Below are 27,245 nucleotides of genomic sequence, written 5' to 3'. Positions count from 1 at the left end.
TATTATTCGTTCCGGCTCCACTTTTTACTGAGAAACTTCTACAAAATATAAAAAAGAATGAATTAGACTAATGCCTAAAATAATGGATTGTAAATTTATGCATAGATTGAGAAAAAAACATTTTTTGTATAAATGATCCCCCACGCTGCCCATATTTTATCTATTCAAGTGCAAGGTACAAGGGCAATAACTAAAACAACTGCGTTTTTGTTCTCTTAAAAGTTTCTATTAATAGGAAAGCTTCCGAGGAAGTTCAATAGGACCTTTATTACAATTTATATTTCCAAGGGGTACAAGTCGTTAAAGAACTTATTTTCGAAAGTTGCAAAAAAGTTATTGATATAACCTAGTAGGATTAACGTTTAATAAAATTCTGACAAGAAATGAACATATTAGGGAGTTGAACTATGCAATTTCACATATATCAATATTTCCAAGGGCCTTAACTTTAATAAACATCTGACAGCTCTCATTTTCAGAAAACATTTTTAGACTGCCAAAATTTATCTTTGATTATCTTTTTAAACAAAAAAAACCATTTTAAACAGACATTCTAAATGGTAGTAATCACAAGCAGATCCAGATATTTCATAATTTGGGACCGACAGACCGTCTTAGAGGGAGCCCGCTCCGGTCATGCTCTAGTGTTTCCCTATATAATCATTTCCCCCCCAGAAAAGGGTGGCACTTGTCCGTGGCCCCCTCTCAATCCGCCTCTGGTAATGCCCTTTACTGTCCGGCATCAGTCATTTTTGGCTACCGTTAGCGTCAAATTGATTAAAATGTTACCAGGATAGGTAAAAAAATATCTTTATCGTGATTTGCAAGAGGTTTCGTTTTTTTTTCATTTAAATTTTATATATGTAGCAAACTTAATCAATCGACTTAACCTTAATATTCTGAAGCATGAGACGTCTTTGATAGTTATTTCTTTTCCTTGTTTCAGATGGTGCTGTCGTCGTATCCTCAGTTGGTGGCAAGGTTGGTGCTAATGTCGGAGGAATGGTTGTCACTGCTGTCTGAGCCTTGGTTGGTGCTGTTGTCGGCACTAAAGTCGGTGCTGCTGTCGGAGCCAATGTCGGCGCTGCTGTCGGAGCCATTGTCGGCTCTTTTGTCGGAGCTAAAGTCGGCGCTGCTGTCGGTGCCATTGTTGGCGCTGATGTCGGTGCCATTGTTGGCGCTGATGTCGGTGCCATTGTTGGCGCTGATGTCGGTGCCATTGTTGGCGCTGATGTCGGTGCCATTGTTGGCGCTGATGTCGGTGCCATTGTTGGCGCTGATGTCGGTGCCATTGTTGGCGCTGATGTCGGTGCCATTGTTGGCGCTGATGTCGGTGCCATTGTTGGCGCTGATGTCGGTGCCATGGTTGGCGCTTCTGTCGGAGCCCATGTCGGCGCTGCTGTGGGAGCCAAAGTCGGCCCCATGGTTGGCGCTATAATAAATAAGTAAATAAAACAACTAAATAACACAGCAGAAAAGGTCACTGTTACAGGGACAATTAACCTCTCAATCCGGAATGATGTTCATACACAAATAGAGCTTTAAAATAAAAATAAAAATAGACAAATTACAAAAAATCATGCACGAGCAAAACCCTTAAATTGTATTTTTCATGACATAAATCTTGAGCGACTGGTAAACGGCCGTTTGTTGCTGGATGACATAAATTTGAGGCCGAGTTTTCTCGATTGAATTATTTTACACGTCATTCCGGGGCCTTTTTTAACTAGCGGTATGGGCTTTTCTCATTGTTAGAGGTCGTACGGTGACCTATAGTTAATTTCTGTGTAATTTGGTCGCCTGAGAAGAGTTGTTTCATTGTTAATCCTACCACATTTTCTATTTTCTATATACATATTTATATCAGATAACGTTCTCATTCAATATTTTATTAAAGGGCCGTCAAAAAGGCATTGTTATATAGCCACCATGGTCCATGGAAAAATTTCAAGCATGATGAAATTCATGTACCGAACCAAATGTACTGAAGACTGGATTGAAATTTAATGCCACTCTTTAATGTAGCACTATTATACTGTCTGGCAGATTTTATTGGTGGAGTATTCCTAAGTGCCTTGAGAGAACAACATGCGGACGGTAAAATGACGATGCGGGTATATTAAGATTGGAGTCGAGCGCACCTACTACGTGCGAGATTCGAGCCCATATCTTCAGTGTCAACAATGCAGTCATCGACCACGGAGGACCCCCCAAAACTATATTGGAAATTCCCCTTTTCAGAATTTAAAGGACTATTATATGGATAATCTCATTGTTCGTACACAATAATGAAAATAACGTTACGTCATTGGTTGAAATTCTATTGTTTATCACGTTTTAAATCAATCACAACGTTTTGTCGTATGCTTTTGGAAATATTACCCAGAATGCATTACGGGTACATGAAATGGCAAATCGCGGTAACTTACTTTGGTCAAAGATGTTCAAGCTTCTAATCAATCTCTCAGCAAATTGCAGTTTCTCTGGGGCTAAAAAAAAAATAAGCTTTATTAGTATGGCACTGACAAAGGGATGGTGTGTTTTTTTCAACAGTATGTATGTTATTGTAAGTTAGAATAAAAATGAAAAAAAAATGCCCAAAAACGTACATAAACTAGTAAAATGATTTTAATTATTTTTCAAAAAACTTCCTCCGGCAAATGTCAAAAATCAGTTTTGCTCGAGTTTGTAACATTTTAAGAGCCACCGACACATATTCCATGTATTTGTACATCCTTTGTTTTCAATTGTTTAGGGCTTGTGCCTTTGAACGCATAAAAATTAAGTTATAGGATATGTCATTTCTTTTCAGTGGAAAATTTGAAAATTACGAAATCAATTCTTACTCAAAAACTTTGTGAAGAATACCAGCATTTCACTAGTGGACCTGGCATCAAGGAAGGGCTTCAGTTGTGTTATAACTTTCATTGCAAACTTGTGAGTTGTCCTTGTTAAAGTTATATGTAAATCGTCCATAACTGCTGTGGCAGAGTGGCGTCCCTTTCCAAGACGTGGTATAATCTTCTTCATAACCTCACTGAAGTGTTGGAACAGCTTGTTTTCATTCCTGTAAATGTAAAAGGCGATTAATTTAATCATAATTGTTTAAAAAAAAAAGAAGCTTATTTGTATTACCCCCCCTCCCCCTTTCAAATTAGTCTTTCCAATTATACGTCCCTAATCAATTTGCTTTGGGAGGTTACCTTGGTCTTTTTCACATTATATTTGTCATCAACTTTCTCGGGGTGGTTAACTTTCTGCATTTCCCCCCGTATATATGTCATTCAATGATAAATTTACTCTGGTAGGTTAACCTCATATCATTCCAATTAAACTTGTACTTATAAAACTACTCTGGGAGGTTAAAATCACCTCCCTCATATTAATCACATTGTACTTGTCCTTAGAAACTTACTCGGGGAGGTTAACTTCACGCCACTCTTTTCCGTAGATATTCACGATACGACGAGGGTCTGTACATTCGAACACATCCGGGAAGTACTGAGTTGACCATTTAGACAGCTGGTTTTTAACCTGTGCTAAAGATGCTCCAGTCTCGACCTCACTTCTGACTTCACCTCTGACAAATTCGAGGAAGCAGGCCACATCTGAAATAAAAGTTATTTCTGTAGTTGACAGAAAAAAAACTATCGTTGCCAACTTCTAGGTGGCAGGTTGTTGCTGACCTGTAAATTACAACCCTCTATGTGACAGGTTGTTGCCAATCTGGATATTTCCACCCTCTTGGTGGCGACGTGTTAATTACCAATTGCCGACGTGGAAATTGTCAACCTCTAGGCGACATGTTGTTGCCGACCTGTAAATTGCCAACCTCTAGGTCAAAACCAAAATTAATACTTTATTAAAAACCAGTTAGCATGGTTAATGTCTATGAAGTGACAGATATTCTAAACCAGTATAATGTGTATAGTACCAACCCAAAAAGAGATTTAATAGCTATTATCTGTTGTACCTAGTGTAGTGTTCCATTTTTTCCAAATGATACGTTGTACCTACCGTAGAGTTCTATCTTTTCCAGATGATACGTTGTACCTACCGTAGAGTTCTATCTTTTCCAGATGATACGTTGTACCTACCGTAGAGTTCTATCTTTTCCAGATGTTACGTTGTACCTACCGTAGAGTTCTGTCTTTTCCAGATGATACGTTGTACCTACCGTAGAGTTCTAGCTTTTCCAGATGATACGCTGTACCTACCGTAGAGTCATTCTTTTCTAGATGATACTTTGTACCTACCGTAGAGTTTCGTCTTTTCCAGATGATACGCTGCACCTACCGTAGAGTTCCTTCTTTTCCAGATGATACGCTGTACCTACCGTAGAGTTCCGTCTTTTCCAGATGATACGCTACATCTTCACGTAAAGTTTGTTGGAGAACCCAAAAAACTTTTCCAACAATTTTTCCTAGTCTTGATTTTGGATCTTTCATATCATTCTTTCCAACTCTTTCCGACCTTTTCCCCTTAATCGATGGTTTAGGAACAGATATAGTTGATCCTAATTGATCAATAACCGTTTGGATCTCATTCCAGGCTCCTGCCATGAAATTAGTCGTAGTATTCCGCAACACATCTGAAATTAAAATTATATTTTGTTCCCGTACATAGATCTTTGTCTTTGTCGTATAAACTTAAGAAAAAAAAATATCCGAAGAAAACTTCACACGCAGTATGACCTTATACTATACGCATGCGCCAACTGCAACTCAGCAGCAGATACATTATTCACTCAGCCGTTTGGTCTTTGCTGCTTTATGTGGCATGCGTAGCAGTGAAATGATGCCGGGAAAGACTCATGGACCTTTCAAAAACCGAGTCCAGTAATTTACCACCACACCATCGATACAGTTCACAAAATTAATAAGGTACGCTTGCCACCACCAACAAATCATCTTGTGTGGGGGGACGACAGGTGCAGGTTTATTTTCATATTAAATTGTTTGATTGGGGATTCATTGAGAAAACAAACAAAAAATTGTGAAATAAAATTATGAAACAGTATTGATTATGGTAAAGTATAATGAAAGATTGACATATCGAGGAAAGGCAGTTGAATTTTATTTTGTATTTTTCTTTTGAAAAAAAAATTGGTGTTTGCCTCCCATTTAAAAACAATTGTTAGTAAATGCGAGACATAACGAGAAATCGGTAGATTTTAATAGCTACTTACCGATCATCATTTGATTCAATTGTGTCCCTTTGCACTGATAACGGTCTGCAAGAAGAGTCTTGGAAAAGTCTCCCATGAATATTCTAATTGCTTTATCTAAACCGGCCTTCTCTTTCTTTTTCCAAAATTTATCCAACAAAGGTTCATACGTAGCAGCGTCATAACCAATCATTTCTGTAAAAAAAAAAGGGGGAGGGCTTAGATCTTAGAAAATGGTTTTAACCGTGTCAAGTTTTTAGCTAAGGAAGTTTGGTCAGTTTAATCTTACTGTGTAAAGATTAATCGTCAAAAACAAGTCCACTCCTTGGATGAGTATCGCTCGGTATAAAGATAGTGACAAATATAATTCCTTCCCATGTTAAAATGAGCACAATGCATGGCATGAAAGAATCTTAATTCGTTCATATAATTACGAAGTTGTTTGTACAACTATTGTTTTTTTTTCTGCATTAGATATCGAGTCGGTTCAATTAATGCATTTCTAATAGATATCCAAAAATTGGAAATGCCATGGAAGTGTTTTAGAATGAATAGTTTTTTTTTCAAGTATGTTGTGCAATCTTTCATTTAGAAAGTGTATCAATAGACTATGATAGTAAAAACAAACAAAAACGCCCGTATATAAGTTGATTGATTGATGAATGGGCTAACGAGTGTTGAGTCAGTTTTATCGTGACTCCGGAATTGGGTGATTTTAAGCTCGGGATTTCGGAATTAACCCTTTCGAGATCCGGGAATTCTCTTTTCGAATTTCGGGATGTCGGGATATAAATTTATCTAAATTCGGGACCTCGGGATTTCGGGTTATTAAGCCTAAGAGTTCGGGATCAGGACCCCTCCTAACCCAGCTTCTAAACTGATGGAAGCTTCTATGTTTGTTCTTATTACTAAAAAAACTACGTTTACCTACCTTTGCTTTCCGTTTTGGGGAATTTTCTAAAAAATGAAAGCAGTTTATAAAAAGCAGGTTTAATGCATTTATCTTTGTCTTCACCAGATCCATAATCGTCCTCATTAGATTCAGATCCACCACTTGTTGGACTAGGGGTAGATGTCTTGCCGCCAATTTCTCGACGAAACGATTTGTACACATTTGGTGTAGTAGATTTGTACACATTTGGTGTAGTAGATTTGTACACATTTGGTGTAGTAGATTTGTACACATTTGGTGTAGTAGGCGTGAATTCGGTTGTAATCTCACTAGACATATCATCACCTGGTTATAATGGAGAAAAAAAATTAAAGCACCCATAATCGAAAATAGACTAGGCAAATATTAACACATCTTTTTAGGCAAAACAGTAAAGAGTTAAAAGGGAGCTGCAATTTGATTTGTTTCGGATAAGGGGGACTAGGGTGAAAAATTGTCCTGCCTTTTTGTTGATGTAGTCTCTGGCCTGCATTTTAATTTTCAGTCACCCTATTCGGAACCGCCTTATTTTATTAAAGTTCATCCCGAAGTTTTTTTTACATTGTCATTCCGCCTTTTATTTTGCCAAGTTACTAATGATCACTCATCCTGCCTCAGTCTTAACTCAAAATAATAATTTCATCTTTTAAAATATATCAGTTAAACATTTTAATTTAAAATGTTTATACTTCGACATAACATTTAGTGCTAATATCTTTGTCTTCATACTAGAAATATAAGGAAACCTGAATGGTTTAAATTCTAATTTTAGTTTACTTAAATCAAAATCATATCCATAAAAAGTCTTGTTGTGTTCTAATGTTCTTTGTATTGATGCTCAGTATTAAACTGTATCACGTAGTCAAGGAAATATGGAAAAAAATGCCAAACAAAAGACTGTGCTTGCGTCATCCATTTGTGTAAAGCAGTTTATCCACGAGCATCACTGAAGAGACATGTATCGTCGAAATGCGCATATGGTGCAAGAAAATTGGTACCGTTAATCTTATTATTATCAATCACTGATCACTTGTACAAAACATCTGTACACATTATAATTTGTACAACATTACAATTTGAACAAAATATATACAAGCTCATAGAATGTAAATTCATGCATAGAATGAAACCCACCCAGACCCTCACCTATGATCCGAAACATATTTGTACAAGACATGCCCTAAATGAGAATATGATACTTACTACCAAAGAGGTCCAAACTTTGAACCAATTGTTCGGCAAATTGAAGTTGATCAGCGGCTGAAATAGAATAAGAAAGAGTCAGATTTACTGAGGGGGGTTTGAGGGGTTCTGATCCCGAAATCCCGGGCTTAAATTAAAAACATGAAATCCCGAGGTCCCGAATTAAAACAAATTAAATCTCGACATCCCGGAATTTGAAAAAAGAAATCCCGAGCTTAAAAACACCCGATCCCGACTTCCCCTCTCCACGTGTACAGAGGAGAACAAGTAATTTTTCAGAAAGGGGTTCATCATTTGAAGAAGTAACTTTGTTATGTCAAGCAATGTTTCCTGTAGTTAAATATTTTTCGTATATTACTTGGTATATCTCATTCCTGTAGGAAAACCTATTCAACATTCATTATTTAGTACTTAATTGTTTGACAAGAACTTTTCTTAGAAAGTTCATTATGTTTTTCAAGTGAAGATTGTTCCATATTTGTTAAATTTCTAAGTAATCAAAATCCTGTCCTATTTTATTCAAAATATTTCGCAAAGGAAATCCGAAGATAAAATTGTACACATTAAGAAAAGACAGTAATTTGAAATTATGATTGGCAGAAATATACGAGGCACCAGAAAAACCTAGTGAAACGTAGTGAAAGTTTGCACACAAAAAGGAGCAAAAGAAACTGATGGACTCAATACAGGAAATTGCAACCAGACCTCAGTCAGCTGACGGATCTTCACTTAACTCAGTAGAAACATGCATGTCCGTTTCTGCAAACAAGAAGTTCTTGACTTAATTAAATCTTTTTGTCCAACACAAAAAGCTTCATCGGTGCATTTTGTAAATCAATAGCGCATATTAAGAAATTCGCCTATTCAGAATCTAAAGGACTAAGAATGCTTATACTATTGTTCGTACACCAAAATGAAAATAAAGTTACGTCATTGGATGTTTTTCTATTGTTTAAAACGTTTTAAACCAATCAACATTTTTGTGATCGGTTTTGAAAATATTACCTAGAATGCATTAAATTCTGAAACGGCGAATTAAGATACAAGGAACCATCGATTCATCCTATATTTACCATTAAAAAAGCACAAACATGCAATAGGTTTAAACCTTTTCATCTATTTAAACACGAGGGAACACATGTAATACAAGTGTATTTGAGATCTCATACACATTAAACCCCGCCGCATTTTTATGCCCCACCTACGATAGTAGAGGGGCATTATGTTTTCTGGTCTGTGCGTCCGTTCGTCCGTCCGTTCGTTCGTCCGTTCGTCCGTTCGTCCGTCTGTCCCGCTTCAGGTTAAAGTTTTTGGTCGAGGTAGTTTTTGATGAAGTTGAAGTCCAATCGACTTCAAACTTGGTACACATGTTCCTTATGATATGATCTTTCTAATTTAAATGCCAAATTAGAGTTTTGACCCCAATTTTACGGTTCACTGATAGAAAATGATAGTGCAAATTTCAGGTTAAAGTTTTTGGCTTCAGGTTAAAGTTTTTGGTCAAGGTAGTTTTTGATGAAGTTGAAGTCCAATCAACTTGAAACTTAGTATACATGTGCCCTATGATATGATCTTTCTAATTTAAATGCCAAATTAGAGTTTTGACCCCAATTTTACGGTTCACTGAACATAGAAAATGATAGTGCAAATTTCAGGTTAAAGTTTTTGGCTTCAGGTTAAAGTTTTTGGTCAAGGTAGTTTTTGATGAAGTTGAAGTCCAATCAACTTGAAACTTAGTATACATGTGCCCTATGATATGATCTTTCTAATTTAAATGCCAAATTAGAGTTTTGACCCCAATTTTACGGTTCACTGAACATAGAAAATGATAGTGCAAATTTCAGGTTAAAGTTTTTGGTCAAGGTAGTTTTTGATGAAGTTGAAGTCCAATCAACTTGAAACTTAGTATACATGTGCCCTATGATATGATCTTTCTAATTTAAATGCCAAATTAGAGTTTTGACCCCAATTTTACGGTTCACTGAACATAGAAAATGATAGTGCAAATTTCAGGTTAAAGTTTTTGGTCAAGGTAGTTTTTGATGAAGTTGAAGTCCAATCAACTTGAAACTTAGTATACATGTGCCCTATGATATGATCTTTCTAATTTAAATGCCAAATTAGAGTTTTGACCCCAATTTTACGGTTCACTGAACATAGAAAATGATAGTGCAAATTTCAGGTTAAAGTTTTTGGCTTCAGGTTAAAGTTTTTGGTCAAGGTAGTTTTTGATGAAGTTGAAGTCCAATCAACTTGAAACTTAGTATACATGTGTCCTATGATATGATCTTTCTAATTTAAATGCCAAATTAGAGTTTTGACCCCAATTTTACGGTTCACTGAACATAGAAAATGATAGTGCAAATTTCAGGTTAAAGTTTTTGGTCAAGGTAGTTTTTGATAAAGTAGAAGTCCAATCAACTTGAAACTTAGTATACATGTTCCCTTTGATAAGATCATTCTAATTTTAATGCCAAATTAGAGAATTTATTCCAATTTCACAGTCCTTTAAACATAGAAAATGATAGTGTGAGTGGGGCATCCGTGTACTGTGGACACATTCTTGTTTTAGCCTGTCCTAAGTCAGGAGCCTCTGGCCTTTGTTAGTCTTGCATCATTTTTAAATTTAGTTTCTTGTGTACAATTTGGAGTTTAGTATGGCGTTCATTATCACTGAACTAGTATATATATTGTTTAGGGGTCATCTGAAGGACGCCTCCGGGTGCGGGGACTTCTTGCTGCATTGAAGACCTGTTGGTGAGGTCTGTTCTATGGTCGGGTTGTTGTCTCTTTGACACATTCCCCATTTCCATTCAATTTAATGTGTACTTAAGTTGCCAGCGGAGAGTTTGAAAACATGAAAATAACTTACATAAAGATTTCTGAAAGAATTCAACCATCTCATCTACTGATTGTGCATCATAGAATGGCTTTAATTCCTTCAAAACTCTCACTACAAACTTCTGAATTGTTCTTGTTAAAACACTATGTAATGTCTTGCGATCTCGTGGTATAATTTTCTTCAAAGCGCCACTCACTAGTTGGAATAGTTCATTTTCATCTCTGAAATAATTAAAAGAAATAAGATTATTTTCATAATTGTGACCTACCGAATTAGACTATTTACCGGATTTGTTATAACATAAGCAACACGACGGGTGCCACATGTGAAGCAGGATCTGCTTATCCTTGAGGAGCACCCGAGATCACCCCTAGTTTTTGGTGGGGTTCGTGTTGCTTAATCTTAAGTTTTCTATGTTGTGTCATGTACTATTGTTTGTCTGTCCTTTTCATTTTTCATTATGCGTTGACTTGCAGTTTATTTTCGATTTATGAGTTTGACTGTACCTCTGGGATCTTCTGTACCTCTGGGATCTTTTGTCCCTCTCTTATGGTAAGACATTAGATGCTAAGGAAGTAAGCACACAACCCTCAAAACCCGACTGTTTTAAGTAAAAACAATTAAAAATCTGATAACTCTTCAAAAATTGATAAACTGCCACGATCCAACCGGAACTAAGGAAAGGTCTTTCAGGTAAATTTATTTTGAGGGGAGTGGGGGAGTAATTATCTCTGCATACTGCAAGAAATAATACATACCGTCAAACATCAAGTACATTTCGAGTTCTCGCGTCGTGTGCGAGAACTGCATACGACAGGTTAATAGATGTAAGAAATAATTCTTTTGTATGGCCCCGCAACGAATTTGTCGGTGCCATATAGTTTTACCCTTGTCAAAAATTCCGTCCTTCCGCAACAAACCATTATTATACGGTTTTTGCTCTAAACGCCTTCAGATATTGGTCTGATTTTTGGTATGCGAGTTAACCAGAGTTTAAGTATCGTTCCGCTCCGCTAATTATTACCGAAATTACGGGCTTTGGACTTCATCAGTTATACGGAGTTTTTTTCTAAACGCCTTCAGATATGGGGCCGATTTTTTAAAAATTGTTAAAAATCACTGTTTTAGAGACTATTTTTCTAAATGCTCTCATATATTAGGATGATGTTTTGCATGTGAGTTAACCAAGATGAGTTACAGATCAAGTTCAAGTTTTCTTCTGCTCGGCTAATTTTTGCCGAAATTACAGGCTATTGACTTCGATAAATTGTTGAAAATCAGTTATACAGACTTTTTATGCCCCACCTACGATAGTAGAGGGGCATAATGTTTTCTGGTCTGTGCGTCCGTTCGTCCGTCCGTCCGTTCGTTCGTTCGTCCGTCTGTTACACTTCAGGTTAAAGTTTTTGGTCAAGGTAGTTTTTGATGAAGTTGAAGTCCAATCAACTTGATATACATGTTCCCTTTGATAAGATCATTCTAATTTTATGCCAAATTAGAGAATTTATTCCAATTTCACGGTCCAGTAAACATAGAAAATGATAGTGCGAGTGGGGCATCCGTGTACTGTGAACACATTCTTGTTTCTAAATGCTTTAAGATATTGGGGTGATATTTGGTGTGTGAGTTATCCATGATGCGTTAAAGATGAAGTTTAAGTTTTGTTACCAAAATTAAGGGTTTAAAACTAAAAATTGTTGGAATCACAGTTATACATACTTTTTCTATACGCGACCAAGTGTTGAGCTGATTTTTTTTATATGTGAGACTACCATCATGTTTGTGTCCACATGCGTTATTGAAATTGCAGCTTTTTCCAATTTTTGAGACGGGGCCATTCGTGTCGCTTTGACACATCTAGTTTTTAAACAGTTTTTAATAAAATAGAACCAATAGTTAAATAAAACTTTGTAAAATGGTTCTCATTGCTACCGAGTAGACGCAACCTATTTTAAGTTTGCAGGTTCCTCCCACTTTCATATTTCTATAATGCAGGAACCTCCCACTTTCTATTTCAATTATGCAGGTTCTTCCCACTTTTATATTATGATGCCATTATACTTACTCTGGAAGAATAACCATCTCCCAATTTTCCTTATAGACCTCGACGACACGACGAGGGTCGGTACATTGGAACACGTAAGAGAAATCTTGTGTTGACCATTCAGCAAACAGCTGTTTAATTTGTTCTAGTGGTGCAACATCAGCCTCGGCCTCACTTTTTAGATTTTCCCTTACAAATCTCAGGTAGCAGGCGACATCTGAAATAAGCAAGATGATGTATGCCATGTCGTCATGCAAGGTATTATTTATAGAGCCCTACTTATAGAGTATAAGTCATTGACGAAATTCGATGATCAGTGGGTGAAATAAAAAAAATCAAGGTTTAATTTACCAAAAAAAAAAAAACCAAAGGGGCGGATCCCATCATTTTTTTTTACCCTGGATACAAGGGGGACCAAACCATATGTCTCCATTCAAAAGCAATGATCGTCAAAAAGGAAATTCCAATCCTGGTGTCGTGTTCCTTCTTCACTGGGGTAAAGCTGATGACCGTAACTGCATTCACGGTCATCCCAAGATGTCGGATGAAAAATTAGGTCAGTTTCTGTATTGTCTGTTAAAGTGTTTCTATATCATTTTCTTTACAAATCATACATTGAAACGATGTAAATTTATAAAAGAATCACTCGGAAATCACTAATTACTTCCGAGAAATGTGCATGAAACGGGAAATTCGATTTGAAAAAATCGCCAAGATGACCGTAAATCACAATCGAGATGACCGTAACAGAATCAGAGATTCATAACAAGGCTGACCGTAACTGCTTTTAAGATTACCGTAATTTGTAAATGATGACCGTAACTTTTAAAGGATGACCCTCAATTCTAAGAAATATCCGTATTTATATAACTATCGTTTTATATCAAATGATTAATCGTGTTGGTATACACATATTAATATGAGAGTTTTATCCTATAGGTAGAAGAAAATAAGACGTGCTTCAAATGCAAAGATTACCATATGTATCTTTTTTACAGTAGAGGGTTTAATTTTTAAAATGAATTTGACAAAAGACATGCAAATGAACAGGAAGGGAAAAAATGCTACAAAAGCGCGATAAAATGACACCTTACAAGCATAATGAAAAAAATGCGGTGCACAGCCTTCAACTGCTCGACAAAAGATTTTTTTTTGTTTCTGGGATTCCTTTAAAAGACATAATTTATAATAAATACACATTTTTAAAAATGCCAAAAATTTGCATGTACACCCATTGATATTATATCGTCTTTCATTTTGTCATGCAAATAAAATAACAGAAACATTTTGAAAATATCATTCGAATAAACTAGTGAAGGTGAGCTCCAGCAAAGTAGATCCTTAAAATAGTATTGTACGAAAAGCGTATCACAAGGCGGAACGTTGTCAATTTGTATATATACAGAAATGTTATTCATACAGTCAGGATTCTACTTCTTCAAAATTATCTCCCCATTACGCCAGTTCAGGCTCACAATCGTAGAAATGGAAGCCATTGTAGGGATGACGCTCTGCCAATTTTGCTCTTGAAAACTGATAAATTTATCCACATAGCACCATTACGATCGATCGTTATATGTCAGTTATATTTTAAAAGACAAATGTATCTACTAGCTAATGAGCATTAGTTAATGATCTTGTCTGCATTGATTCAACTTAAAAATATTGTCTGTTCGGATGTCAGATGGAATTTTTGAAAATTCTTAAGCATTTAAAAAAATTCTAATTAAATATTTCGTGGAAGGGCAGACTAAACATTTTCAGTATTTGAAGATTATAAACCCTAGTTATCACACACAAGAAAATCATATATTTTCGAAGATATCCATTTTCATCATCCAAATTAAAAGACTGTCGTCAAGTACGTTTAAAAAAAATAGCTATTCGAACACACCTACTCTGTTTTTGTTATTCTTTAGATAGGTATCTCACTTGACCCATATATTTCATCTTTTCGTACTGTCATTTTTTACGTTATAAAGTCAACCTGTAGCTTTGATATATAATAATGATAGAATCTGAAGCGAGATGCTATATAAAATACTCTTGCTTTGTACGTTTTAAAGACAAAATATACACCCCAAACATGCCCTAACATAAAAAGGTGCACTCGATTTTTCTCGTTTCGATACAATCGTTACCTGTTTTGGGGAATTTTTTCTTGATTCACATAATGGAAGGACAGACACGAAAATTTCTAAACTAAAAGATTGATATGTTCTCCGTCCGTGATAAAAAAAATCGGAGGTTATGCATTTTCTACATCCAACTTATAGATACTATATATAAAAAAGAAGATGTGGTATTATTGCCAATGAGACAACTATCCAGAAAAGACCAAAATGACACAAACATTAACAACTATGGGTAACCGTAAGGCCTTCAACAATGAGCAAAGCCCATACTGCATAGTCAGCTATAAAAGGCCCCGATAAGAACCATGTCGTCGACTTGATATCTTATTGTTTTGCATTACTATGTAATAGATACATTGAAAACAGAGCTTCGATTCTTTTGTTCTATTTCAAAAGTGTTTCCGCCTGCATATATCAAGACAAATTAAGATTTTAATCTGCTTCCTCTGGAACCATACACATGGGCTCGATTACCAAATATTCGTATGCATTATTAATGTTTTTAATGCTCTATTTATTGGCATTATGTTTTTCTGGTCTGTGCGTACGTTCGTCCGTTCGTCTGTTTGTCCGTTTGTCCAGCTTCAAGTTAAATAAAATTGAAACTTAGTACACATTTTCCCCTATGGTATGATCTTTTTAATTCTAATGCCAAATTACAGTTTTATCCCATTTTCATAGTCCACTTAACATAGAAAATGATAGTGTAGATGAGGCATCCGTGTACTAGGGACACATTCATGTTTCTTCAAATTTTCGTCGTATCGCTGTCAATTTGTGTTAAAATTTTAACGTCGATATCAATAAATATTTCATTGTTTACGAGAAAAATGCAATTTACGGTCATCCTTTACAAGTTACGGTCATCTTTTTACCAATCACGGTCATCCTTGTTCTATGTTACGGTCATCTTGAAAATATTTTGATTATGATTTACGGTCATCTTAACGATTTTTTCAAATCGAATTTCCCGTTTCATGCACATTTCTCGGAAGTAATTAGTGATTTTCGAGTGATTCTTTTATAAATTTACATCGTTTCAATGTATGATTTGTAAAGAAAATGATATAGAAACACTTTAACAGACAATACAGAAACTGACCTAATTTTTCATCCGACATCTTGGGATGACCGTGAATGCAGTTACGGTCATCAGCTTTACCCCAGTGTTCTTGTATTTTACTAGACTGATAAATATATATTTTACTCAAAGTCTCATGAAACAGAGACCGGAAAAAGGAAGTAGATTTCTGTGCAAATGCGGGAATTTAAAAAAGTCTGAAAACAAAAAAAGTAGAATGAAATTTTCCAGTTTTTTTGTTTTTTATTGATTTTTTTACCGTAATAGAAGTCCCCTTATAATATAGGCTGTCAATCTACAATACAAAATCAGTACATGCACACACAAAAAACAAAGGAACAGCGTTTTTATTGATATTCTTCATCTTAAAGTCACAGTGAGGCCTTCAGGTTTAATCACAAGTTCGATGCCTCCTGTATTTGTCTTTTTTTGCGGAATACATGCTCATGTTTTTAAGTAGAAAGGATAATATAAGAAGTATGTTAAGATGGGTAGATGGTTTTTAAATTTTAAAGAAATTATGAACCGTTTATGTGAATGGTCATTCTAAATCGAACACTTTAATAATAGTTATCAAAGGTACCAGGATTATAAGGCAGCAACCATTTGATTTTCTGGGGGGTGGGGGGGTGGGGGCTATGGTTTTTTTTTCTGTGCAAACTTTTTTTTTTTCGCCTTTGGCGAAGAACAATCTATTTTTTTAGCGACAAACCGAAAACAATTTTTTTCTTTCAATTTTAGCATTACATATAGTGGCAGCTGAGGGTGAAACAAACAATTTTTTTTCTCAGGGTCCAAAACAAATTATTTTTTTCACCAAAACCTGGAAACAAACTTTTTTTTCCAAAAAAAAACATAGCCCCCCCCCCCCCCCCCCCCCCCCCCCCCCCCCGAATATCAAATGGTTGCTGCCTAATTTAGTACGCCAGGCGCGTGTTTCGTCTACACAAGACTCCTCAGTGACGCTCATATAAAAATATTTATCAAGCCAAATACATGCAAGTACACAGTTGAAGGGCATTGCGGATCCAAGATTCCAAAAAGTTGTGCCAAATACAGCTAAGGTAATCTATGTCTGGGATAAGAAAATCCTTAGTTTTTCGAAAAAATCAAAGTTTTGTAAACAGGAAATTTATAAAAAAAAATGACCACATTATTGTACATAATTCTTTTATTTATATCAGATAAAATTGTTCTAGTACGTACCCCAAGTTCCCCAGTCTCAAGAACCGTTAATGTGAATGGTCATTCTAAAATCGAACACTTTTAAATACTTGTATCTATATCAGGTAAAATTGTACTAGTATTATTTACTCGATTTATTTCGTTTAACCGGTTCGCTCATAATAAACCAGTCCATCTATAGATATGTGTTATACATGTAGTTACACGAAATAGAAGTTCCTTCATAATATTAGTTCCAAAGGGAAAAAATATTCTGGAATATTATTTCCACAGGAATAAATATTACAGTAGATATTCCTAACGGAATAAATAGTATAGAATATTTGTTCCAACAGGTACAGGTATTATGACATTGTTTATAACAAAGTTTCCACTGGAACTTCTGTTAGGTGGAACAAATATACGTTGACAATAGGATAAACTCATCAATGACGTGTCCAGTCATTGTTTCAAGTAAAATCCTTTGATTACACCGATAGGTGATTAGAAATCAATATTAATCATAACGGCAATCCTCCTTATTATACACGCCTCAAATAGACCGTCTTTGTGCAAATTAAAACGTAAACTCCGCCCGATCAGTTGAAATAACATTGTTAATACGTACCCCCAAGTTCCCCAGTCTCAAGATGACCAGTCAAGGTCATATGTAACATATCGAAGAGCACCGTATAAACTTTTGGAATCAATGCATGATTATATGTTTTGGTGTTTTCCATATCTTTGTAAGAACTTCGTCTGGTATTCGACTTTGGATGCATCTGCTCAAATGCATCCGTAATACTTTTCATTCCTTCTAGAAAGAGGCCGTGACTTTTTTTCTTTAAAATAGCTAAATTAAAAGTGAGAGAATTATATATTAGCTGTGAACTATTATTAGATCATAAAATGTATTTGAAAATTTAAAAATTACCATGAGTACAATACATACAAAAATGACAATAGAAAAGATCTATGTTTAGCAAACATAACTCACTCAGATTGCAATAAAAGCAACACATAGATAAACAAATTATTAGGATTACCAAGTTGTCGATTCGAGCCTTTTGAGGCACGTGATCAAAATTATCCCAAACCCCACATAACATATATATTTTTTTCATAAACAAGACCCTTTAAAAAAAACAAAAACAAAAACAAACAAACCCAAAGCATGCTCTTGAATTGGTAATTTTGAATGATTGCCGTCTCGAGTGTGAATAGAAAATAATGGGCAAAAACTATAAAGAATAGACAAAAATAGACAAAAAAAAAAAATAGTGAGGTGCAAAAATATAAAGAATAGAGAATAATGGGTAAAAAATATAAAGAATGATGACAATGGCCATAAAAATACAACAATAAAGTCCCTTGAATACACAAAAACGATTTATCAGGTTTACATTGGCAGGAAACAATTATTTTTTTACCAATTGTTTCCCTCCAGCTAAAGATATTTTTTTTTAATACAAAATCGATTTTTTTTTAAATTTACCATAAAATTGAATACATTTTGAATTGATAATTTGAGCAGGGTACGGTACATTCGGCAATCCTCGGTAGAATCCGCTACTCTTTCTATCCTTTAGATGAGGGTACGGAATCGGCCGAGTTGAAACGAATGGTCTAGGCGCTAGAGCAGTGGTAAATATTGGTGTAAAATACGAGGATGTGCATGGGGTTAAAATGTAAAAAAAAATTGGCTTAGTAGTATAAAAGATACTTATATTTACGAGGGAAGCTTAATACAAAAATTTATGATAAAAGAGATGATTTTTCATTTCCTATTGTTAATTATCCATTTTTAGATGGTGACGTTCCCTTGTCACCATCTTATGGTGTTTATATATCTCAACTTGTACGATTCGCTCGTGTATGTAACAATGTATTAGATTTTAGCGAGAGAAATTTATGTATTACTGAAAAATTATTACACCAGGGTTTTCGATATCACAAACTGGTCAAAACATTTACTAAATTTTATCACCGGTATAAGGAAATAATTCGTAAATATAACTCAACATGCAGACATCTTATACGTTCAGGTATTTCACATCCAAAATTTTATGGAAATATTCTTTATAAAGCACAAAAATGTCAGTATTCTCCTCAGAAACTAACAAAACCTTTAAATAGACTTATTAAAAGGGGATATAGTTACGATACTGTTGTCAGGTCATTAAAGATTGCATATTTTGGCTTTAACATTGATTCACTGATAGGGTCTTTGCATCGGAACTAAACACATTTATTTCTAAAAAAACAGTTGTTGGCATGACACGGGTTATGTTCTTCTCATATATTTTATGATAGTATGATACTAAACCCCTAACGGGAGGAATTGTACCTGATATTCATATGATGAAGACATAACCTTTCAATCAGTTTAATTGAGGTCTGGAGCTGGCATGTCAGTTAACTGCTAGTAGTCTGTTGTTATTTATGTATTATTGTCATTTTATTTATTTTCTTTTGTTACATCTTTTGACATCAGACTCGGACTTCTCTTGAACTGAATTTTAATGTACGTATTGTTATTCTTTTACTTTTCTACATTGGCTAGAGGTATAGGGGGAGGGTTGAGATCTCATAAACATGTTTAACCCCGCCGCAATTTTGCGCCTGTCCCAAGTCAGGAGCCTCTGGCCTTTGTTAGTCTTGTATGATTTTAAATTTTTGTTTCTTGTGTATAATTCGGAGTTTAGTATGACGTCCATTATCACTGTACTATTATGCATATTTTAGGGGCCAGCTGAAGGACACCTACGGGTGCGGGAATTCTCGCTACATTGAAGACCCATTGGTTGCCTTCGGCTGTTGTTTGCTCTATGGTCGGGTGGTTGTCGCTTTGACATATTCACCATTTCCTTTCTCAATTTTAGTATTATAATTTAGTACGCCAGACTTGCGTTTCGTCTACATAAGACTCATCAGTGACGCTCATTTCAAAATAGTTATAAAGCCAAACAAGTTCAAAAATCAAGACCATTCAGGATCCCAAATTCCAAAAAGTTGTGCCAAATACAGGTAAGGTCATCTATGCCTGGGATAAGAAAACCCTAATTTTCTAAATATTCAAAAATAGACAAAAGGATAAAACAAAATATATATATATATATATTGTCACTGACTCAGACGTACTTATAAATATAATTATTTTCTGTGACTGTATATTACATTAATTTGTAGGATCCTTTACTACAGATAATTTAGCTGATCTGTAACAATAACATCTTCATGCCTTATATATCATGTACTGTAGTACGCCGCTAGATTAAAACTGACGTGGAGGGGTAACACATGCCCACCGAAAGCTCTTTTTTTGAGAGCCCAGGTGGTCGTGTGGTCTAGCGGGACGGCTGCAGTGCAGGCGATTTGGTGTCACGATATCACAGTAGCATGGGTTCGAATCCCGGCGAGGGAAGAACCAAAAATTTGCGAAAGCAAATTTACAGATCTAACATTGTTGGGTTGATGTTTAGACGAGTTGTATATATATATACATATATATATATATAAAATCCACTATTCCCCAGCCAGACCCTCATAATGAATTTTGTTTAACATCTACTTACATATTAATATCTGATTCAGCTGTGTCCCTTTGCAGTGGTAACGATCTATAAATACAGACCTGGATAAGTCCCTCATGAAAATATTCAGGGCTTTATCAACACCAATACTATCTTTGGTGTCCCAAAATTGATCCAACAAAGGTTCATACAAATAAGCTTCATAACCATTTATTTCTGAAAAATATAATACGAATTACTTGATCTGAAAATTTCAATATAATACGAATTACTAATGGTCTGAAAAATTAATATAACACGAATTACTTGGTCTGATTTTTTTTCTCAAATTTATTGATAATTTAACGAATATTAACATGATCTTTCCCATACTTCAAGAGTCAAAAACACCATTAATTGGCCTTATACATTAAAGCTATTTTTTTCCTACCTCTGCTGTCCGTTTTGGGAAATCCTCTGAAAACTGAAAGCAATTTATAAAAATCAGGTTTAATGCATTCATCTTCGTCTTCCATTGATCCCGATTCTTCCTCACTAGAACCAGATGTTTGCTCACTCCGTCCAATGAACGATCTTTCAACATCCTCATTCATCACTTCCATTGGAGATGCTATAGAAAATAAGAAACTGAGGAATTAATGCCAGAGAGACAAATTTCCAACAGAGACCAAACCAAATATAAGTTAACTTAAGGTCACTGTACAGTCTTCAACAACGAATATTGACTATTTTTCAGGGTCGTTTGTACGCCACCTTGAGAACTAGCACGTTCCTGATCCTATAAGCCTCATGCACGTGCAAAAACACAACAGGGGGGTTGTTTTTATTTCAGACATTCTTGTCCTATATAGTATTGAAAGACTGTTCGTTGGTGCTTATCAAACACCCATAATGGTTTGGATGAGAAAAATTGGCAAAACAGCTGAAAAAATGAAAATGAATTTCCAAAATATAAAGAATAAACAAAATTGACATTAAAAATTAAATAGAAGTTCTTTAGTGCAAGACAAACAAACTTTTGTCATAGCAATACAGGCACAAATATCGGGATAAGAAATATCAGCAAAAAAAAAAAAACAGAAATGAAGGACAGTTAAGAGCCTCGTTCAAGGGAATATAATACTTACTGCCAAAGATGTCTAAACTTTGAACCAATTTTTCAGCAAACTGTAGTTCACTAGTATCGGAGGCTGAAAAGATAGAATGTTGAAGTATTTATTAAGATCAGTCCGATATCTTCGAAAGATGAGGGCATGTGAGCTTACAAACAGGACCTATAATTTCAGAAGGTAATTTGTTCTATCAATTTATTTTTAACTGTTGTGAATATTGTTTCCTGTAGGAAAAAATGTATCATTCTTGTAGGAAAACTATTTAATGATCATTATTTGGTAAGCATCATTCATTCGATAGGACCTTGTTATAAGAAAACCCATTATGCTTTTCAAGTGAAGATCGTTCCATTTTTTGAATTGCAAGTCATCCAAATCCTGCTCTGTTCTTAATATTCAGATAAAAAAAAAGAACATTCCAAAAGAAGCTGTTTGAATCAATACATAAAACTGGAACCATGATAGCTTAAGTCGATCAACTCTGGTCTACCCATAATTAGGGAGAACAACGTTTGCACAAACGAGAAGTTCTGCTTCCGAATTAAATCTCTTGTTCAAATAAAACAAAAAGTTTCATTAGAACATTCTGAAAATCAATAGCACATATTTAGAAATTAAAAACCCATAGATTTATCCTATTTTTACCATAAAAAAAATGTACACACATTCAATATATGTTATCCTCTTTATTTCAACAAATGGGAACATATTTTAAAACAAGTGTATTTGAGCGACCAGCTAGAAGTTTGAAAACCTGAAAAAAATACTTACATAAACTTTTCTGAAAGAACTCAACCATTTCATCGCCCGATTGTGCTTCATGGAATGGCTTTAATTCATTAAAAACTTTCACTACAAACTTCTGAATTGTTCTTGATAAAGTGATATGTAATGTGTCATAAAGTGTCTGCAGAGACTTGCGAAACTTTGGTAAAAATTTCTTCAAAGATTGACTCACTAGTTGGAATTATTTGTTCTCCTTTCTGAAATTATTAAAAAACAACAACCTCTAAAACAAAATGTTTACTCCTTATCCCAGAAGCACCCCAGAAGACTGCAAGACAACATTAAATACACTACGCGATAAATATTAGATATGTATATTGTTATTCGCATCGATATATGAAGGTTTAGACAATTTTTTTTTCAAAGGGAGAATACAAATTGAAAAATAATTCTCAGAAAAAAAATCGAAATCAAGTCATTTACGTCTAATTGAATTAACAAAATCCATGCATCCATTACCACACCAACCCACTTTCTTTATTACATCTTTAGTGCACTTACTCTGGAAGATTAATCCCCTGCCAATTTTCCCTATAGATCTCGACGACACGACGAGGTTCTGTACATTGAAACACGGAAGGATAATCTTGTGTCGACCATTCAGCAAACAGCTGTTTAATCTGTTCTAGTGTTGTAACGTCTGCCTCGGCCTCACGTCTTAGATTTTGCCTTACAAATCTCAGGTAGCAGGCGACATCTAAAATAAGCAAGATGGTGTATACGTATGCCATGTCCAGCTATTTGTATACCCCTACGGTACTTATCATTAGAAAATATCGAAATGCTATGCTACATCTATGCGTTGGACATGCTCATATGAAGGAAAATACTACCCGTGTTTCAGAAAAATATTAAAACAGGCGATATCTTTTTCAGTCCGACCAAATTTGGCAAAATATCACCTAATGGTATGAATAGAACGGATAACTGGATATTTCTAAACAGATAAGGGCAGAGTTATTTCATGAACCCGATCAACAATATACAAAAAGTTACCATCAAATCATTATGTGTATTAAGTTTTTATGTCTTCGTGGTCTTTTGGTTTTTTGCTGAATACAAACATTAAGGTAGTTCGACTTGTATAAGAAATACGTTATGATTGGTCACAGTATAGCATATAATTTCAAAATAACACGAGTACATGGGGTACGTAACCTGAATCGAACCCCAGTATTTGTAAACAAATCAGATACACTTGTTCTATTACGTACCACTAAATTCCTGAGACTCCATTCCAAAGGCTGCATTTTCATGTAATATAGCGTAGACCACCATAAAAGCATCTATCACAATGTCTTCAACTTTGGTTTTTGGGTTTTTCATATCCAATAGATCTTTGCTTGCATTTTTGTCATCATTTGATTTAGGCTTTAACTTATCAATTGCAGACTTAAAACTTTTCAATTCTTCTGGCATGAATCTGTTACTTTTGCTCTTCAAAATAGCTATATTAAAAGTGAAATACATGTCATATTAAGTATACACGACCATATAAAGCATATAATGTATTCGAATCTGAAAATTATCATCAGTACAAGACATACAAAAATGATACTAAATAAGATTTTCAAAAAAGCGAACATATACTAAGTAATATATTGCAATTAAGACAAAACGTAAGTAAACAAAAAAATGGCTACGGAGTTTTGTCAGGTAAAGCAATTTGGGCTCTTTTTTACCCCCCCCCCCCCCCCCACTCAGAATATAATTTATTTATTGTTTTACTAAACAAGATTATGTGTGGTCCTTTTGAATACAAAGCAATGCACTGTCCTAAAGCTTGCTTTCGAAATGTAATTCTTAAAGATGTCGACATGAGGGTGTGTATGGTAGTGTTAACATAATAGTGTTAATGGACAAAGCATATAATGAATATAGAAAAATTGACACAAAATAAAGAATATAGAGAATAACGATGTGCTAAAGTTTAAAGAATATAAAAATTAGCTATGGCATAAAAAGTGGAGAAAATTATAAAACAGAAAAATGAACGGTCTCCAGCCCCCCTTTTAGACCCTAGCTCATAAAGAAATAATGGATACTTACAGATTACTATCTGATTAAGTTGTGTTCCTTTACAGTGGTAACGCTCTACAAAAAGAGACCTGGAAAAGTCCTTCATGAAAATATCCAGGGCTTTATCTACACCCACCTTATCTTTGGTGTCCCAAAATTGATCTAACAAAGGTTCATACAAATCAGATTCATAACCATTCATTTCTGAAAAAAAAATGATACGAATTACTTGGTCTGAAAAATAATATGAATTACTTGATCTGAAAAAAAAATCATTTATTATTTAGTCTGAAAATAACATGAAGATATTTTTACCTTTTACAAAAAACCAGTTTTACCTTATACAAAAAGCTATTTTTGCCTATACAATAAAGCTATGTTTACCATATACAATAAAGCTATTTTTACTTTATGCAATAAAGCTATTTTTGACTATACAATAAAGCTATTTTTAAATATACAAAAAAAGCTATTTTTACCTTAAACAATAAAGCTATTTTTACCGTAAACAATAAAGCTATTTTTACCTTGTACAATAAAGCTATTTTTGCCTACCTCTGCTTTCCGTTTTGGGAAATCCTCTGAAAACTGAAAGCAGTTTATAAAAATCTGGTTTTACACATTTAGCTTCGTCTTCCATTGATCCAAATTCTTCTTCACTCGAACCAGATGTCTGCTCACTCCGTCCAGTTACCGATAGTTCAACATCCTCATTCCTTTCTTCCATTGGAGATGCTATAGAAAATAAGAAAATAGGAATGAATGCCTATGAGACAAATTTCCAACAGAGACCAAACCAAACAGAAGTTACTTAGGTCATTGTACAGTCTCTAACAATGAGCAAAACGAAAGCTTTCTCCGAGTTTATTCTATCTGGAATAGCTAGTTATATTATACTCTAAATTTTTATGTAACATTTTTCAAGATCAGTTTCAAAATAAACGGATACTGTGCGACTATAAAACACTTTTGTGAGCGCTGAAAACGCCGATTTGGGACAATCATGGTTAGAATGTACGAGAAGCTAAAATGTCAATATTAAATGTACAATTAGCTGTTTTCCTTATGCTTGTAACTCAAAGGTTTGGTTTGTTTGTAAACATTTTATAACATTCATTGAGTATGAAGCCAAAGGCAATATCAGCAGATCAATCTGTTGGACTAGGCTACTTCGAAAGGAGGGTAGTATACCCGACCTAATTACTTCACGGTTCAGCTAACAAGCAAGCTAACCAAAAATATTACCTTTGTCTACACTCAATGAAATCGGATGTAAGTATAATGTATTTATAACCGCTTCAGCCCCGTCAATCATTTGAATGCATATGATAACCTTAGTTACAATGCTAGAGTGAACATTTATACATAGAAAGCAGACAAGCTCACTAAACATTTAAATTACATGCATTAGGAAAAAATCTCAAATTCTCTTACGGTAATCTTCACTTGCTCTGCCACCCTTGCCTGGATATGACTTCATCCCACGGGATTTAAACCCCTCCAATCCTGAAAAAATGCAGGAGACTAAATGTGTGCAAAAGAGAGATGATACATGCATAAAAATATATACATAAATATAAACAATAGGATTTGGTATGATTGCCAATGAGACAACTCTCCACAACAGACCAAAATGACACAGACATTAAAAACTATAGGTCACCGTACGGCCTTCAACAATGAGCAAAGCCCATACCGCATAGTCAACTATAAAAGGCCCCGATATAACAATGTAATGCAATTCAAACAAAAAAACTAACGGCCTTATTTATATTTAAAAAAAATGAACGAAAAACAAATATGCAACACAAAAACAAACAACCATGATTGAATTACAGGCTCCTGATTTGAGACACACACATACATACATGTGGCGGGGTTTATATAGTTTAGAAAATTGTAAACTTTTCTTGATTTTTCTATTCATTTTTTTCATTCCTGCAGAAGGGGCAAAAATAAACTAAGTTGGTTAAACGTGTGAGAAGCTCCCCTCATATTATCAATGTTGTGAGTGGTATTGATTTAAATTAACAATAGACATCTGTAAACAATTAAAGGTGATTTAAACTGTAACTGAGTGGGTAAAAGTCGTGTGTTTGTTTATTTTGCCATCTTCTGCAGACTGTAAAAAACATGCACGTCAAAATCTCGTTCAGCTCTTATATATACCCTATATACGGGTAGGGGTAATAAATATAAAAGGCAAAACCGAATAATTTATTTAAACATATTCATATTTTTTCAACGCGTGTCCAAAAAAATTTGAAATAAATGTAAAAGTTCAAAATGAAGAAAATTAAATATGGAAAGGGTGAATCATAAGACACAGGAGACAGAAACATTCGGTCTAATAAAGGTATACTATAAGAAAAAGAATAAGAATATCCCTATAAAGAGTTTTGATCACACATACTAGTACATAAGATTAGACATTAATTAGTGTCATACAAGAAAACACCGTCGTTTAATACTATTAACAATGTTATAGAAGACCAAGACAGAACCAGAGAATACAATTTGTTTAAAATATACAATTCAAAATAATATACTTCTCAACTGTATATATATTTAGGGCTAATTTGCATTTATTATGTTTGAACTTCTCCTAATTTCAGATTTTTAGATAAATACTTTCACAATCATTTATACACATTTAAATGTTATTGTGTAAATAGTCATGCAAACTTTGAAAAATTGTCTAATCTAAAAGTTTGAAAATATATAAAATTATATTCTAGCAAGAGAAATAACAGCTAATTTCCCAATGCTTGTAGAGTAAATGCATGCTCTGTTTGTATGCACATTAATTCAAGCTTTGTGATTAACATTGACATTTTCAAACAATATAATAATTTAATAATCTTTATTGCAAAATTACACCCATGAGGGTCAAGCAATACAATCAAACAATAATTTTATACTAATATAGACGGGCATAGTTAAACCTTATATATGAATTTGATTGCACGTTATCCCAATAAAAATTGTACTATATACAAACAAAGCAAGCAAACTAACAAAAGTCTTGCTTTACACGTATTATGAAATTAGCTGTAAAAGTCATAAAACTTACCTCCGATGAAACACAGAACGAATATAACTCCAACGAACTTCATCCTGGAAGTCTCTGCTGAAAAGTGGTACGATTTTGTCTTTTATAGTGTCCTATAAAATGCCGTGCACGAAATTTACATTATTTTATATTTGGCGCGTAAATTTGCTCAGGGG

The 27,245-nt window shown here is 34.6% G+C and overlaps 1 protein-coding gene across 3 annotated transcripts; it reads right to left on the bottom strand.

Annotated features, from left to right (window-relative positions):
* On the bottom strand, positions 1–27,245 carry LOC139503221 (uncharacterized). Of its 3 annotated transcripts, XM_071292984.1 has the most exons (17): positions 27,091–27,245; positions 25,452–25,523; positions 20,531–20,710; positions 20,143–20,316; positions 17,196–17,420; positions 12,209–12,404; positions 10,174–10,364; positions 7,302–7,358; positions 6,366–6,404; positions 6,099–6,317; positions 5,189–5,362; positions 4,337–4,591; positions 3,416–3,608; positions 2,847–3,067; positions 2,430–2,489; positions 891–1,432; positions 1–38 (listed from the first exon to the last, which is right to left on the bottom strand). In XM_071292984.1, the coding sequence occupies exons 1-17, from the start codon at positions 27,131–27,133 to the stop codon at positions 3–5; spliced, it is 2,877 nt and encodes a 958-aa protein (XP_071149085.1). In that variant the 5' UTR covers positions 27,134–27,245; the 3' UTR covers positions 1–2. The 3 variants fall into 3 exon arrangements, with proteins under 3 accessions (XP_071149085.1, XP_071149083.1, XP_071149084.1); XM_071292982.1 differs by having other exon boundaries at positions 6,099–6,404; XM_071292983.1 differs by lacking the exons at positions 25,452–25,523; positions 27,091–27,245 and adding exons at positions 21,228–21,290; positions 21,984–22,183 and having other exon boundaries at positions 6,099–6,404.

Source organism: Mytilus edulis, chromosome 14, assembly GCF_963676685.1.
Source record: "Mytilus edulis chromosome 14, xbMytEdul2.2, whole genome shotgun sequence".
Lineage (NCBI taxonomy): Eukaryota > Metazoa > Mollusca > Bivalvia > Mytilida > Mytilidae > Mytilus > Mytilus edulis.
Note: the sequence above shows the minus strand (reverse complement) of the source record. Positions and strands in the feature narration are given on the sequence as shown.